General features: G+C 48.8%; 1 protein-coding gene across 1 annotated transcript in view; it reads right to left on the bottom strand.

The window, feature by feature from the left end:
* ankfn1b (ankyrin repeat and fibronectin type III domain containing 1b) overlaps window positions 1–13,123 on the bottom strand; it is a 242,534-nt gene that overhangs the window by 191,836 nt on the left and 37,575 nt on the right. Inside the window, exons 4-5 of the mRNA XM_086000915.1 lie at window positions 11,359–11,472; window positions 3,846–3,943 (exon numbers count right to left, since the gene is read on the bottom strand). Coding sequence (XP_085857041.1) covers window positions 3,846–3,943; window positions 11,359–11,472 — 212 coding nt within the window. The remainder of the gene's footprint in view (window positions 1–3,845; window positions 3,944–11,358; window positions 11,473–13,123) is intronic.

Consider the following 13,123-nt stretch of genomic DNA (forward strand, 5'->3'; position numbering starts at 1 on the left):
TTAAAAATAGCGAAAAGAAACGGATGGTAATTGACTACAGCCAGACTGTTAATATTTAGACCCAGCTGGACGCCTACCCTTTACCCCGCATATCAGAAATGGTCAACCAGATTGCGCAATACCGAGTCTTCTCGACTATCGACCTCAAATCCGCGTATCACCAGCTCCCCATTAGAACGGAGGACCGCCCATACACCGCCTTCGAGGCGAACAGGCGCCTCTACCATTTTCTCAGAGTGCCCTTCGGGGTAACAAATGGGGTCTCGGTCTTCCAACGTGAGATGGACCGCATGGTTGACGAGAATAAACTACAAGCTACCTACCCCTATCTGGACAATGTCACTATCTGCGGGCACAACCAGCAAGACCACGATCTAAATCTTGCGAGATTTTAAAAACTGCCCTAAAGCTGAATCTAACCTACAACGAAAACAAATGTGTCTTCAACACAACCCGTCTCTGTATCCTCGGCTGTGTGGTGGAAGATGGGGTAATTGGACCGGACCCTGACCGATTACGCCCCCTAAAGGAACTGCCCCTGCCACACAATCCCAAAGCTTTAAAAAGGTGCCTGGTATTTTTTTCGTATTATGCCCAATGGGTGCCCAATTACTCTGATAAGGCCCGACCCCTCATTAAATCGATGTCCTTCCCACTATCAGCTGAAGCTCGGGAGGCTTTCACCAGTATTAAACAGGACATTGAAAGGGCTGCAGTGTGTGCAGTGGACGAATGCATTCCCTTTCAAGTCGAAAGCGATGCGTCAGACTTTGCCTTAGCTGCGACCCTCAATCAGGCTGGGAGACCTGTGGCCTTAGAACATAAGAACATAAGAACATAAGAAATAGGAACAGGAGTAGGCCAATCGGCCCCTCGAGCCTGCTCCGCCATTCAATAAGATCATGGCTGATCTGATCCTAACCGCCAATCCACTATCACAGAACCATCTCTGAGAATGAACCATTTATCCCAACTCTCTGCCTTCTGTTAGATAGCCAATCCTCTATCCATGCCAGAATATTACCCCCAATCCCGTGATTTTTTATCTTAAGCAATAATCTTTTGTGTGGCACCTTGTCAAATGCCTTTTGGAAGTCTAAATACACTACGTCCACTGGTTCCCCTTTATCCACCCTATACGTTACTTCCTCAAAGAACTCCAGCAAATTTGTCAAACATGACTTCCCCTTCATAAAACCATGCTGACTTTGTCCTATTAAATTATGATTATCCAAATGTCCTGTTACTGTCTCCTTAATAATGGACTCCAAAATTTTACCTACCACAGATGTTAGGCTAACCGGTCTATAGTTTCCAGCCTTCTGTCTACTGTCCTTTTTAAATAAGGGTGTTACATTAGCAGTTTTCCAGTCTGCTGGGACCTTTGCCGAGTCCAGGGAGTTTTGGAAAATTATTACCAATGCATCCACAATCCCTACCGCCACTTCCCTCAAGACCCTAGGATGTAAGCCATCAGGTCCAGGTGATTTATCTGCCTTGAGTCCCATTATTTTACCGAGTACCACTTCCTTAGTGATTTTGATCGTGTTTAGCTCCTCCCCCCCTTTAGCCCCCTGTTTGTCCAGTGTTGGGATATTCTTAGTGTCTTCTACTGTAAAGACTGATGTAAAATATTCATTCAGTGTTTTTGCCATCTCCATATTTCCCACCATTAATTTCCCGGTCTCATCCTCTAAGGGACCAACATTTACTTTAGCCACCCTTTTTCTTTTTATATAACTATAAAAACTCTTACTATCTGTTTTTATATTCTTCTTCTCCCGAACCCTTCAGGGACCTGAAATCAGGCACTCTTCTGTCGAGAAGGAGGCACTCTTCTGTCGAGAAGGAGGTGCAGCACTGGAGACACTACCTAGCCGGCAAACGTTTCACCCTGCTCACCGACCAGCGGTCGGTGGCTTTCATGTTTAATAACAAAGGGGGAAAATCAAGAATGACAAAATACTCAGGTGGAGGATCGAACTAGCCACGTTCGACTATGATATTATGTACAGGCCGGGAGCCCTTAATGAACCCCCAGACGCCCTATCGCGGGGAATGTGTGCCAGCATTCATACGGACAAATTACAGGGTCTCCACAATGACCTCTGTCACCCAGGGGTCACCCGACTATACTATTTTATAAAGTCCCGCAATCTGCCCCACTCCATCGAGGAGGTCAGGGCAATGACCAGAGCCTGCCGCATCTGTGCGGAATGCAAGCCTCGTTTCTACAGGCCTGACCGTGCACACCTTATCAAAGCCACACGGCCATTCGAGCGCCTAAGTCTGGACTTCAAGGGAGCCCTTCCCTCTGCCGACCGTAACGTATACTTCCTCAATATCATTGATGAATATTCCCGCTTCCCCTTCGCCATTCCCTGCTGAGACATGACCAGTGCCACGGTCATCAAGTGTCTCTGTAATCTATTCTGCATGTTTGGCATGCCGAACTACATACACAGCGATAGGGGGACGTCATTCATGAGTGACGAGCTGCGCCAGTTCTTGCTCTCGAAGGGGATAGCCACTAGCAGAACCACTAGCTACAACCCCCGGGGTAATGGGCAAGTGGAAAGGGAGAATGCTACTGTTTGGAAGGCTGTCACGTTAGCCTTAAAGTCAAAAGGCCTTCCGACCTCCCGCTGGCAGTAAGTCCTCCCAGACGTGCTCCACTCCATAAGGTCTCTGTTATGTACTGCCACTAACGCTACCCCTCACGAAAAGATGTTCGTTTTCCCCCGGAAATCCACCTCGGGCATATCTCTACCCGTGTGGCTGACATCTCCGGGGACAGTACTATTGCGGAAGCACGTGAGAGGCCATAAAACGGACCCCCTTGTGGAAAAGGTACAGCTCGTCCATGCAAACCCTCAGTACGCCTATATCGAATACTCTGATGGGCGAGAGGACACTGTTTCCATAAAAGACCTCGCTCCCTCGGGGAGCGGAGAGAACGATGGGAGACTACCTGATGAAGACCTACACTACAAAGAGACAGGACGCCCAGAGGTATCAATACCCAACTTTAACCTGGAGGACACTGCAGATAACCTGGAAGACACTGCGGAGGCCCGGACAGCGGAGGAACCAGAATCCACTCCCCTAGAGGCACCCCAACCGGCTTTGCGCCGATCACTGAGAACTGCAAAACCTCCTGACAGACTCACTTATACCAACTTTTAAGAAACATCACCCCGATGGACTAAATCTATAGAAGGGGTGAATGTAATGAAATCTGTTTGTCTTGATCCTGTATTCGTTTTGCACTCATGTATATTACCCTCCCCCACTGTGTATAGTTTCACTTCCTCTTTCCCGACTAACCTGGGAGGTTCCAGGTCTTGGCTCTTGGCTCCGCCCCTGACTTCTCTTACATAAAGATCCCAGGATCTGTATGACTCATTCCTGTGAACCAGTCGGCGTGTTGAGATGTTAGCTCTGATCTTAGTGATTAAAAGCCAACTTGTTTAAGTCTATAACTTCTAGTTTTGTGGTTATTGAAGGCCCATCACTCACCAACCTGTTTATCACATCACAGGACAAGTCAATCCTAACTCAGATCATATGCTCTCATGGAGCTTGTTCTTGTGCTTTCTGTGCTACCCTGATAAATAATAGATGTTAAAGCCACAAACCAACAAGCTTTATCTTGATTGAATGATGCATCCAGGCAGTGGCCCTATTAACATTGAGGTTGAAGCCATAACTAGAAATAATTAATAATACATTACCTAGGGCCATTAATTATCCATGAAACTGGTGCTAGGTTTGATCTCTTACACATTGCCTTTAATTTATGATGCACTGCATCGTGGTACATGAGCAGTCTGTGTGCTACTTACTGTGACTAGGCCTGTCATTGTGTAGCGTAGAGTTTTCATTTCATCCAGTGAAGCCTCTCCTGTTATTGGACTGAAGCTATGAGAATTGCTCCATTCAACTGCAAGATAACAGAGAGAAAGAAGGAACACTGAAAAGCAGAGCCACAATTTTAAAAGTGCAGCCTTTGAAAAACGTGTTGTTCAAAGCTATTTTTCCTCAGGGAGGGGAAACTGGAGAAGATCAGAAGAGTCACGTCTAGAAGATACTCCATATAGTTTGGTAGGAAATTCTCCTTTAGTGTTTAATCATCTCAGTTGTGGTTGTTTGCTCAGTTCCACACAACTGAATGAATTACAACACCAATAAAACTAATACTGCAACAGACAAGGCTCTGATGTACGGCTGGAGTTATCAGGCTCTGGGGACCCTGCTCTTCACATTATTAAGAAATGCTTTAGAAGAAGCTGCTTCCTGTAATATTGTAAAATTCCGTGTTCTCCTTATGACCAGTTAGGAGAATGATAAAGCTCAACTGTATCTGGACCAATTCAGTAAAGGAGATAAAAAGCGGCAGATAGAAATTAATACAGAGAAATGTCAGGTGCACTGGTGCAGAAAGAATTAAGTGTGTCCACAAAGATTGGGTCTACTTGCAAAGGATGGTTATTGACTGACTGAACACAACCAATGTGAAACTGGCATCACTAAGTACTTAATTATAAATTGAGACAGCTTATTCTAACCACTGAGTGAACTCTGGACAAGGACAAGATCAGATTTGGCTGCAAGGTTCTTGTTATATTTTTGGATCTTTTCTACTCTTATCATAGATGGGTGCAGCTTGGCTCAGTGGTAGCACTCTTGCCTCAAGATAAATGGGTTTAAGCCTCAATCTAGTTGATGAATATATCCTCTGACTGACATGTCAGGTGAGTCCTCCAGAGATGCTGCCTTTTGTATGAGATACTAAGCTGAGGCCCAATCTTGCTGTTCAGGTGAACATAAGAGGTCCTATGACCAATATTTATCACACAGCCAAAACAGATTAAATGGTCATTAATTTAATATGCTGTTTGTTCGATCTTGCGCACAATTTGGCTCTTCAAAAGCTATTCATTGGCTGCGCAGCACTTTGTGATGTGGCATCCTGAAGATATGAACGATACCATTTAGATGCAAATTCTTCTTTCTTTCCATCTTTACTCTGTATCTAACCCGTGTTGTACCTCTCCTGAGAGTGCTTGATGGGGTAGTGTAGAGGGAGCTTTACTTTGTATTCAACCTGTGCTGTACCTGCCCTGGAAGTGCTTGACGGGACATTGTAGAGGGAGCTTTACTCTGTATCTAACCCATGCTGTACCTGCCCTGGGGGTGTTTGATGGGACAGTGTAGAGGGAGCTTTACTCTGTATCTAACCCATGCTGTACCTGCCCTGGGAGTGTTTGATGGGACAGTGCAGAGGGAGCTTTACTCTGTATCTAACCCATGCTGTACCTGCCCTGGGAGTGTTTGATGGGACAGTGTAGAGGGAGCTTTACTCTGTATCTAACCCATGCTGTACCTGCCCTGGGAGTGTTTGATGGGACAGTGTAGAGGGAGCTTTACTCTGTATCTAACCTGTGCTGTACCTGCCCTGGGAGTGTTTGATGGGACAGTGTAGAGGGAGCTTTACTCTGTATCTAACCCATGCTGTACCTGCCCTGGGAGTGTTTGATGGGACAGTGTAGAGGGAGCTTTACTCTGTATCTAACCCATGCTGTAACTGCCCTGGGAGTGTTTGATGGCACAGTGTAGAGGGAGCTTTACTCTGTATCTAAACCACGCTGTACCTGCCCTGGGAGTGTTTGATGGGACAGGGTAGAGGGAGCTTTACTCTGTATCTAACCCATGCTGTACCTGCCCTGGGTGTGTTTGATGGGAGAGTGTAGAGGGAGCTTTACTCTGTATCTAACCCATGCTGTACCTGCCCTGGGTGTGTTTGATGGGAGAGTGTAGAGGGAGCTTTACTCTGTATCTAACCCATGCTGTACCTGCCCTGGGAGTGTTTGATGGGACAGTGTAGAGGGAGCTTTACTCTGTATCTAACCTGTGCTGTACCTGCCCTGGGACTGTTTGATGGGACAGTGTAGAGGGAGCTTTACTCTGTATCTAACCCATGCTGTACCTGCCCTGGGAGTGTTTGATGGGACAGTGTAGAGGGAGCTTTACTCTGTATCTAACCCATGCTGTAACTGCCCTGGGAGTGTTTGATGGCACAGTGTAGAGGGAGCTTTACTCTGTATCTAAACCACGCTGTACCTGCCCTGGGAGTGTTTGATGGGACAGGGTAGAGGGAGCTTTACTCTGTATCTAACCCATGCTGTACCTGCCCTGGGTGTGTTTGATGGGAGAGTGTAGAGGGAGCTTTACTCTGTATCTAACCCATGCTGTACCTGCCCTGGGAGTGTTTGATGGGACAGTGTAGAGGGAGCTTTACTCTGTATCTAACCTGTGCTGTACCTGCCCTGGGAGTGTTTGATGGGACAGTGTAGAGGGAGCTTTACTCTGTATCTAACCTGTGATGTACCTGCCCTGGGAGTGCTTGATGGGACAGTGTAGAGGGAGCTTTACTCTGTATCTAACCCATGCTGTACCTGCCCTGGGAGTGTTTGATGGGACAGTGTAGAGGGAGCTTTACTCTGTATCTAACCTATGCTGTACCTGCCCTGGGAGTGTTTGATGGGACAGTGTAGAGGGAGCTTTACTCTGTATCTAACCCATGCTGTACCTGCCCTGGGGTGTTTGATAGGACAGTGTAGAGGGAGCTTTACTCTGTATTTAACCCATGCTGCACCTGCCCTGGGAATGTTTGATGGGACAGTGTAGAGGGAGCTTTACTCTGTATCTAACCCATGCTGTACCTGCCCTGGGAGTGTTTGATGGGACAGTGCAGAGGGAGCTTTACTCTGCATCTAACCCGTGCTGTACCTGCCCTGGGAGTGTTTGATGGGACAGTGTAGAGGTAGCTTTACTCTGTATCTAACCCATGCTGTACCTGCCCTGGGAGTGTGTGATGGGACAGTGTAGAGGGAGCTTTACTCTATATCTAACCCGTGCTGTACCTGCCCTGGGAGTGTTTGATGGGACAGTGTAGATGGAGCTTTGCTCTGTATCAAACCCGTGCTGTACCTGACCTGGGAGTGTTTGATGGGACAGTGTAGAGGGAGCTTTACTCTGTATCTAACCCATGCTGTACCTGCCCTGGGAGTGTTTGATGGGACAGTGTAGAGGGAGCTTTACTCTGTATCTAACCTGTGCTGTACCTGCCCTGGGAGTGTTTGATGGGACAGTGTAGAGGGAACTTTACTCTGTATCTAACCTGTGATGTACCTGCCCTGGGAGTGCTTGATGGGGCAGTGTAGAGGGAGCTTTACTCTGTATCTAACCCATGCTGTACCTGCCCTGGGAGTGTTTGATGGGACAATGTAGAGGGAGCTTTACTCTGTATCTAACCTATGCTGTACCTGCCCTGGGAGTGTTTGATGGGACAGTGTAGCGGGCGCTTTACTCTGTATCTAACCCATGCTGTACCTGCCCTGGGGTGTTTCATGGGACAGTGTAGAGGGAGCTTTACTCTGTATTTAACCCATGCTGTACCTGCCCTGGGTGTGTTTGATGGGACAGTGTAGAGGGAGCTTTACTCTGTATCTAACCCGTGCTCTACCTGCCCTGGGAGTGTTTGATGGGACAGTGTAGAGGGAGCTTTACTCTGTATCTAACCTGTGCTGTACCTGCCCTGGGAGTGTTTGATGGGACAGTGTAGAGGGAGCTTTACTCTGTATCTAACCCATGCTGTAACTGCCCTGGGAGTGTTTGATGGGACAGTGTAGAGGGAGCTTTACTCTGTGTGGTAAACCACTGTTATAACCTGTCTGTGTCTGTATGTGTATTCCACTAGGTACAGGTCTGGACATGCCTCGGCTGACTCCTCCCACTATTCCAGGTATATAAGTGACTACCTCCCAGTCCCTTAGTATTCTGGACGGGTCGACCACTCGAGACAAGACCTTCATTCTTTAGTTAATAAAAGCCTGATTGTTACTCGCTCAACCTCAGTCTTTTGAATAATTGATGGTGCATCAATTTTATTAACTATATTTTTTATAATGGAGAAGATCCTCACACCAGCATGCCTGGACCTGGACAGTCGGGAAGCGGACGCTTCCACCAAGTTTGCCCACTGGCTCACGTGCTTCGAGACATTCCTGACTGCCTCCACAGCAGTCGAAACGGATGCGGACAAACTGTCTGTCCTGTTCTCCAAGGTGAACCACCGAGTGTACTCAGTCATCCGGGACGCGACCTCGTACACAGCCGCCCTCCAGCTCCTCAAGACCCAGTACATGCGCCCTGTGAACGAAGTATACGCTAGGCACCTTCAGTGGAGTCGCAAGCAACAACCTGGGGAATCGACTGAGGAATACCTCCAAGCACTGTCCGTGCTTGGCCGGGCCTGTGGGTGTAAGGCGGTAACGCCCACTAAGTACACTGAGGAGCTGATCCGGGATGCCTTCGTAGCGGGCCACAGGTCCAACTACACCCGACAGCGACTGCTGGAGCAGAGTGACCTCACCCTCGACAAAGCCTCCGACATCGCACTAACGCTGGATGCAGCCTTCCGGGGCATGGATGCCTACTCCTCTGCACCGTGGACGCCGCGGGGAACGACAACCTGGGACACGGTAGCACAGCCCCATAGCACCGTGCCACCCCAGCCACAGCCCAACAACGGCCCAACTACCGCAGCAGTGTCCCAAAGCCAGACAGCAGTATCCCAAGGCCAGAAATGCTACTTCTGTGGCCAGGCCAAACACCCCAGAGTGCGCTGCCCGGCGAAGAATGCGACCTGCTCGGGCTGCGGGAAAAAGGGACACTACGCCAGCGTCTGCAAGGCCAAAGCCACCCCGAACGCCAGCAGCGCCGCGTGTGGGCCGTGCGAGCCGCCATCTTGGGCCCCCAACAGCGCCGCGTGTGGGCCGTGCGGGCCGCCATCTTGGGCCTCCCCAGCCATGTGCGAACCACCGCAGCAGCAGCCATCTTGGACGACTCCAGCCACATGGGAATCATGGACGCCGCCATCTTGGACACCAGCCGGGACGCAGCAGATCGCCAACCCCCCCCCATCTGATACTCGCAGCGACACACCGACCCCTACGCTGGCCTCTGTGACGCTGGACCAAACGAGACCGCACCAGCTAGCTCGGTCCAAAATGGACGTTGAGGTAAACGGCCATGCAATAAACTGCCTTTTTGACTCCGGGAGCACAGAGAGCTTCATCCACCCCGACACGGTGCGGCGTTGCTCTCTCCCAGTCCTGCCTGCGCACCAGCGGATTTCTATGGCCTCCGAGTCCCAGTCAGCGGACATTGGCGGCTACTGCGTGGTGACACTAGTAGTAGACGGGACTGTGTTCAATAATTTTAAACTCCTGGTCCTGCCCGACCTCTGCGCTGCCGTTCTACTGGGGTTGGATTTCCAGTGCCACCTCAAAAGCGTTACGATGGCGTACGGTGGCCCCCTCCCCCGACTCACAGTCCGCAGCCAGCAGCCTCCAAATTGCCCGCCGCGCACCAGATGCAACCTCTCCACACTCAGAGTCCCACCCCCCCCACTGTTTGCTAACCTCACCCCCGACTGTAAGCCCATCGCCACAAAGAGCAGGCGATACAGTGCCGGGGACAGGGTTTTCATCAAAACCGAAGTGGAACGGCTCCTGAAGGAAGGGATTATTGAGGGCAGCTCCAGCCCCTGGCGAGCCCAGGTTGTAGTCGTTAAGACCGGCGAGAAACAACGCCTGGTCATCGACTACAGCCAAACAATAAACCGCTACACCCTGCTGGACGCCTACCCACTCCCCCGCATAGCTGACATGGTCAACCAGATCGCGCAGTACCGCGTCTTTTCGACCATTGACCTGAAATCAGCGTACCACCAGCTCCCCATCAGCCCTGAAGACCGCCAGTATACTGCTTTTGAGGCAAACGGCCGCCTCTATCACTTCCTTAGGGTTCCCTTCGGCGTTACTAACGGGGTCTCCGTCTTCCAAAGGGAGATGGACCGGATGGTCGATCAAAACGAGCTGCAGGCCACTTTCCCTTACCTAGATAATGTGACCATCTGCGGCCATGACTTGCAGGACCATGACGCAAACCTCGAGAAATTCCTCCGCACCGCCCAACTCCTGAACCTGACATATAACAAGGAGAAGTGCATATTTCGCACAGACCGCCTCGCCATCACTCTGTATCTAACCCATGCTGTACCTGCCCTGGGAGTGTTTGATGGGACAGGGTAGAGGGAGCTTTACTCTGTATCTAACCCATGCTGTACCTGCCCTGGGTGTGTTTGATGGGAGAGTGTAGAGGGAGCTTTACTCTGTATCTAACCCATGCTGTACCTGCCCTGGGAGTGTTTGATGGGACAGTGTAGAGGGAGCTTTACTCTGTATCTAACCTGTGCTGTACCTGCCCTGGGAGTGTTTGATGGGACAGTGTAGAGGGAGCTTTACTCTGTATCTAACCTGTGATGTACCTGCCCTGGGAGTGCTTGATGGGACAGTGTAGAGGGAGCTTTACTCTGTATCTAACCCATGCTGTACCTGCCCTGGGAGTGTTTGATGGGACAGTTTAGGGGGAGCTTTACTCTGTATCTAACCTATGCTGTACCTGCCCTGGGAGTGTTTGATGGGACAGTGTAGAGGGAGCTTTACTCTGTATGTAACCCGTGCTGTACCTGCCCTGGGAGTGTTTGATGGGACAGTGTAGAGGGAGCTTTACTCTGTATCTAACCCGTGCTGTACCTGCCCTGGGAGTGTTTGATGGGACAGTGTAGAGGTAGCTTTACTCTGTATCTAACCCATGCTGTACCTGCCCTGGGAGTGTGTGATGGGACAGTGGAGAGGGAGCTTTACTCTGTATCTAACCTGTGCTGTACCTGCCCTGGGAGTGTTTGATGGGACAGTGTCGAGGGAGCTTTAATCTGTATCTAACCTTTGCTGTGCCTGCCCTGGGAGTGTTTGATGGGACAGTGTAGAGGGAGCTTTACTCTGTATCTAACCCGTGCTGTACCTGTCCTGATGAGTACAAAATTCACAAAATCTTAAGAAAATGCTTGGAATTTTGTGATTGCTTTTGATGATATGTTAGAATGTTCCTCAGCTAGACTCTTGTACACTAACAGTAGATTGGAGACTGAAATTGACAAAGATTTTGTTATATTGGCAAGAATTTAGCACAACATCCTTTCATCCTAGGACCTGAATTTCCATCAATGCTGCATTAATGGGATGAATGCCCTCAGTGAGATGAATTTGGTCAGTTCAATCCTGCTTCCAGTCAGTCCCACTGCGAGAAGCCATAAGGATGAGTAATGCGGGACTCAAAATGTAATACTGGCACAGTAAGGGGGTTATTGTTAAGCTAGAAGAACCAATCATAAAGCTTCAATCATTAAAGCACACACGAGTTAACATAAAATGTTCCACAGATCTTTACCTTTGTACTTTGTGACGACTGCAGAGTTGACACTGAGAGGCTCATGGAACGTCACCTGCAATGAGGTACTGCTGGCAACAGACAACTGCACATGGGTTGGCGCTTCTGGGGCTCCTGTGTATCCAGGACAAGAACAATTGTTCAGAAATTAAACTTCAAACATGAGTTACCACTGGCACTATGGAAGGTGCAGCATGGGTGGTGCTGTGAGAGGATACATTGGATGGTTCCACTACATTGATCAGGTGCATGTAATATGTAGCTGGTTTGAGCCTGATGATAAGTTCCTGATGTATGGCATACTCAGCAAGAGGAAGCACAAAGCAGTGGCCAAGATTCCCCCCTCCCCGACCGACACGCAAGGAAGAAAAATGGGAAGAATGATCACCTCAGTCTGTTTCTGAGAAAATCCACCAACTTGAGAAAGGGCTGATGGGAAATGGCCTTGGAGTCAGTGCACTCGAGTAATTAATCAAGGGGGAACTTCTAATCCCTGCATTTTATCTATTACATTACAGGTCAAGAAATGGAAAAATAAGAGCATCTGAGGTTTATTTGCTCTATTCTGCTCAGCATTCCATATTAAGAGGTGACCAGACTCGGACATTCCATGGTGTCTCATACCCCACTCTGAAAGGAAAATGCAGGGATTAGAATTTCCCTCTCGATTAATTACTCGAGTGCATTGACTCCAAGGCCGTTTCCCATCAACCCTTTCTCAAGTTGGTGAATTTTCTCAGACTGTATTGCCTTAAAACAAAGGGATCAAATAGCTGCTCAAGAAGCAAGCATTCACTTGCATGCTGTGGTGCTTCTGGTCACAAAGGAGCTGTGATCAGAGAGCTGAATCTTTTTCTCGAAGTGGGTAGTGCCTGTGCTGCAAGTGGGCTGTAGGTTGGGTTGCATCATGTGGTGTAACTCAGTGACAACTTCCTTGGTAACGTGAAGCCTGCTCAGGGACTGCTCCTCTACCAGATACAGGTATGTGCACGTCTGCCTATATATTCTGGTGTGTGGGTATTGGCAGGTTGGTGGTGTGTGCTGCCAATGGTGCCTGACACCCCTCCATTATTCCCTATCTTCTTATAAAATGCAGAAGATACAGGTGAATTCCCAACAGGAAAGCCAGGTGCTATGTGTGAAATGGGGAGAGTAGCTCCACAGCAGATGGCACAACAGTTAGAATCATAGAATGATACAGCATATAAGGAGGCCATTTGGCCCATCAAGCCTGTGCCAGCTCTTTGAAAGAGTATCCAATTAGTTCCACTCCCTGCTCTTTCCCCATAGCCCTGCAAATTTTCCCCCTTCAAGTACTTATCCAATTCCCTTTTGAAAGTTATTACTGAATCTGCTTCCACCGCCCTTTCAGGCAGTGCATTCCAGATCACAACAACTTGCTGCATAATTTTTTTCCCTTCATATCCCCTCTGGCTCTTTTGCCAGTCACCTAAAATCTGTGTCCTCTGGTTACTGACCCTTCAGCCACTGGAAACAGTTTGTCCTTATTTACTCTATTAAAACCCTTCAAGATTTTGAACACCTCTATCAAACCTCCCCTTAACCTTAATACAAAAGGAAAATACTGCAGATGCTGGAAATCTGAAATAAAAACAGAAAATGCTAGAGATACTCAGCAGGTCAGGCAGCATCTATGAAGAGAGAAACAGAGTTAACGTTTCAGGTCGATGACCTTTCCTCAGACCTTTCTCCCCTTAACCTTCTCTGTTCTAAGTAGAACAATCCCAGTTTCTTGGGACTCTCC

Source organism: Somniosus microcephalus, chromosome 11 (genome assembly GCF_052327205.1).
Source record: "Somniosus microcephalus isolate GS21.2 chromosome 11, FLI_Smic_1.0, whole genome shotgun sequence".
NCBI lineage: Eukaryota > Metazoa > Chordata > Chondrichthyes > Squaliformes > Somniosidae > Somniosus > Somniosus microcephalus.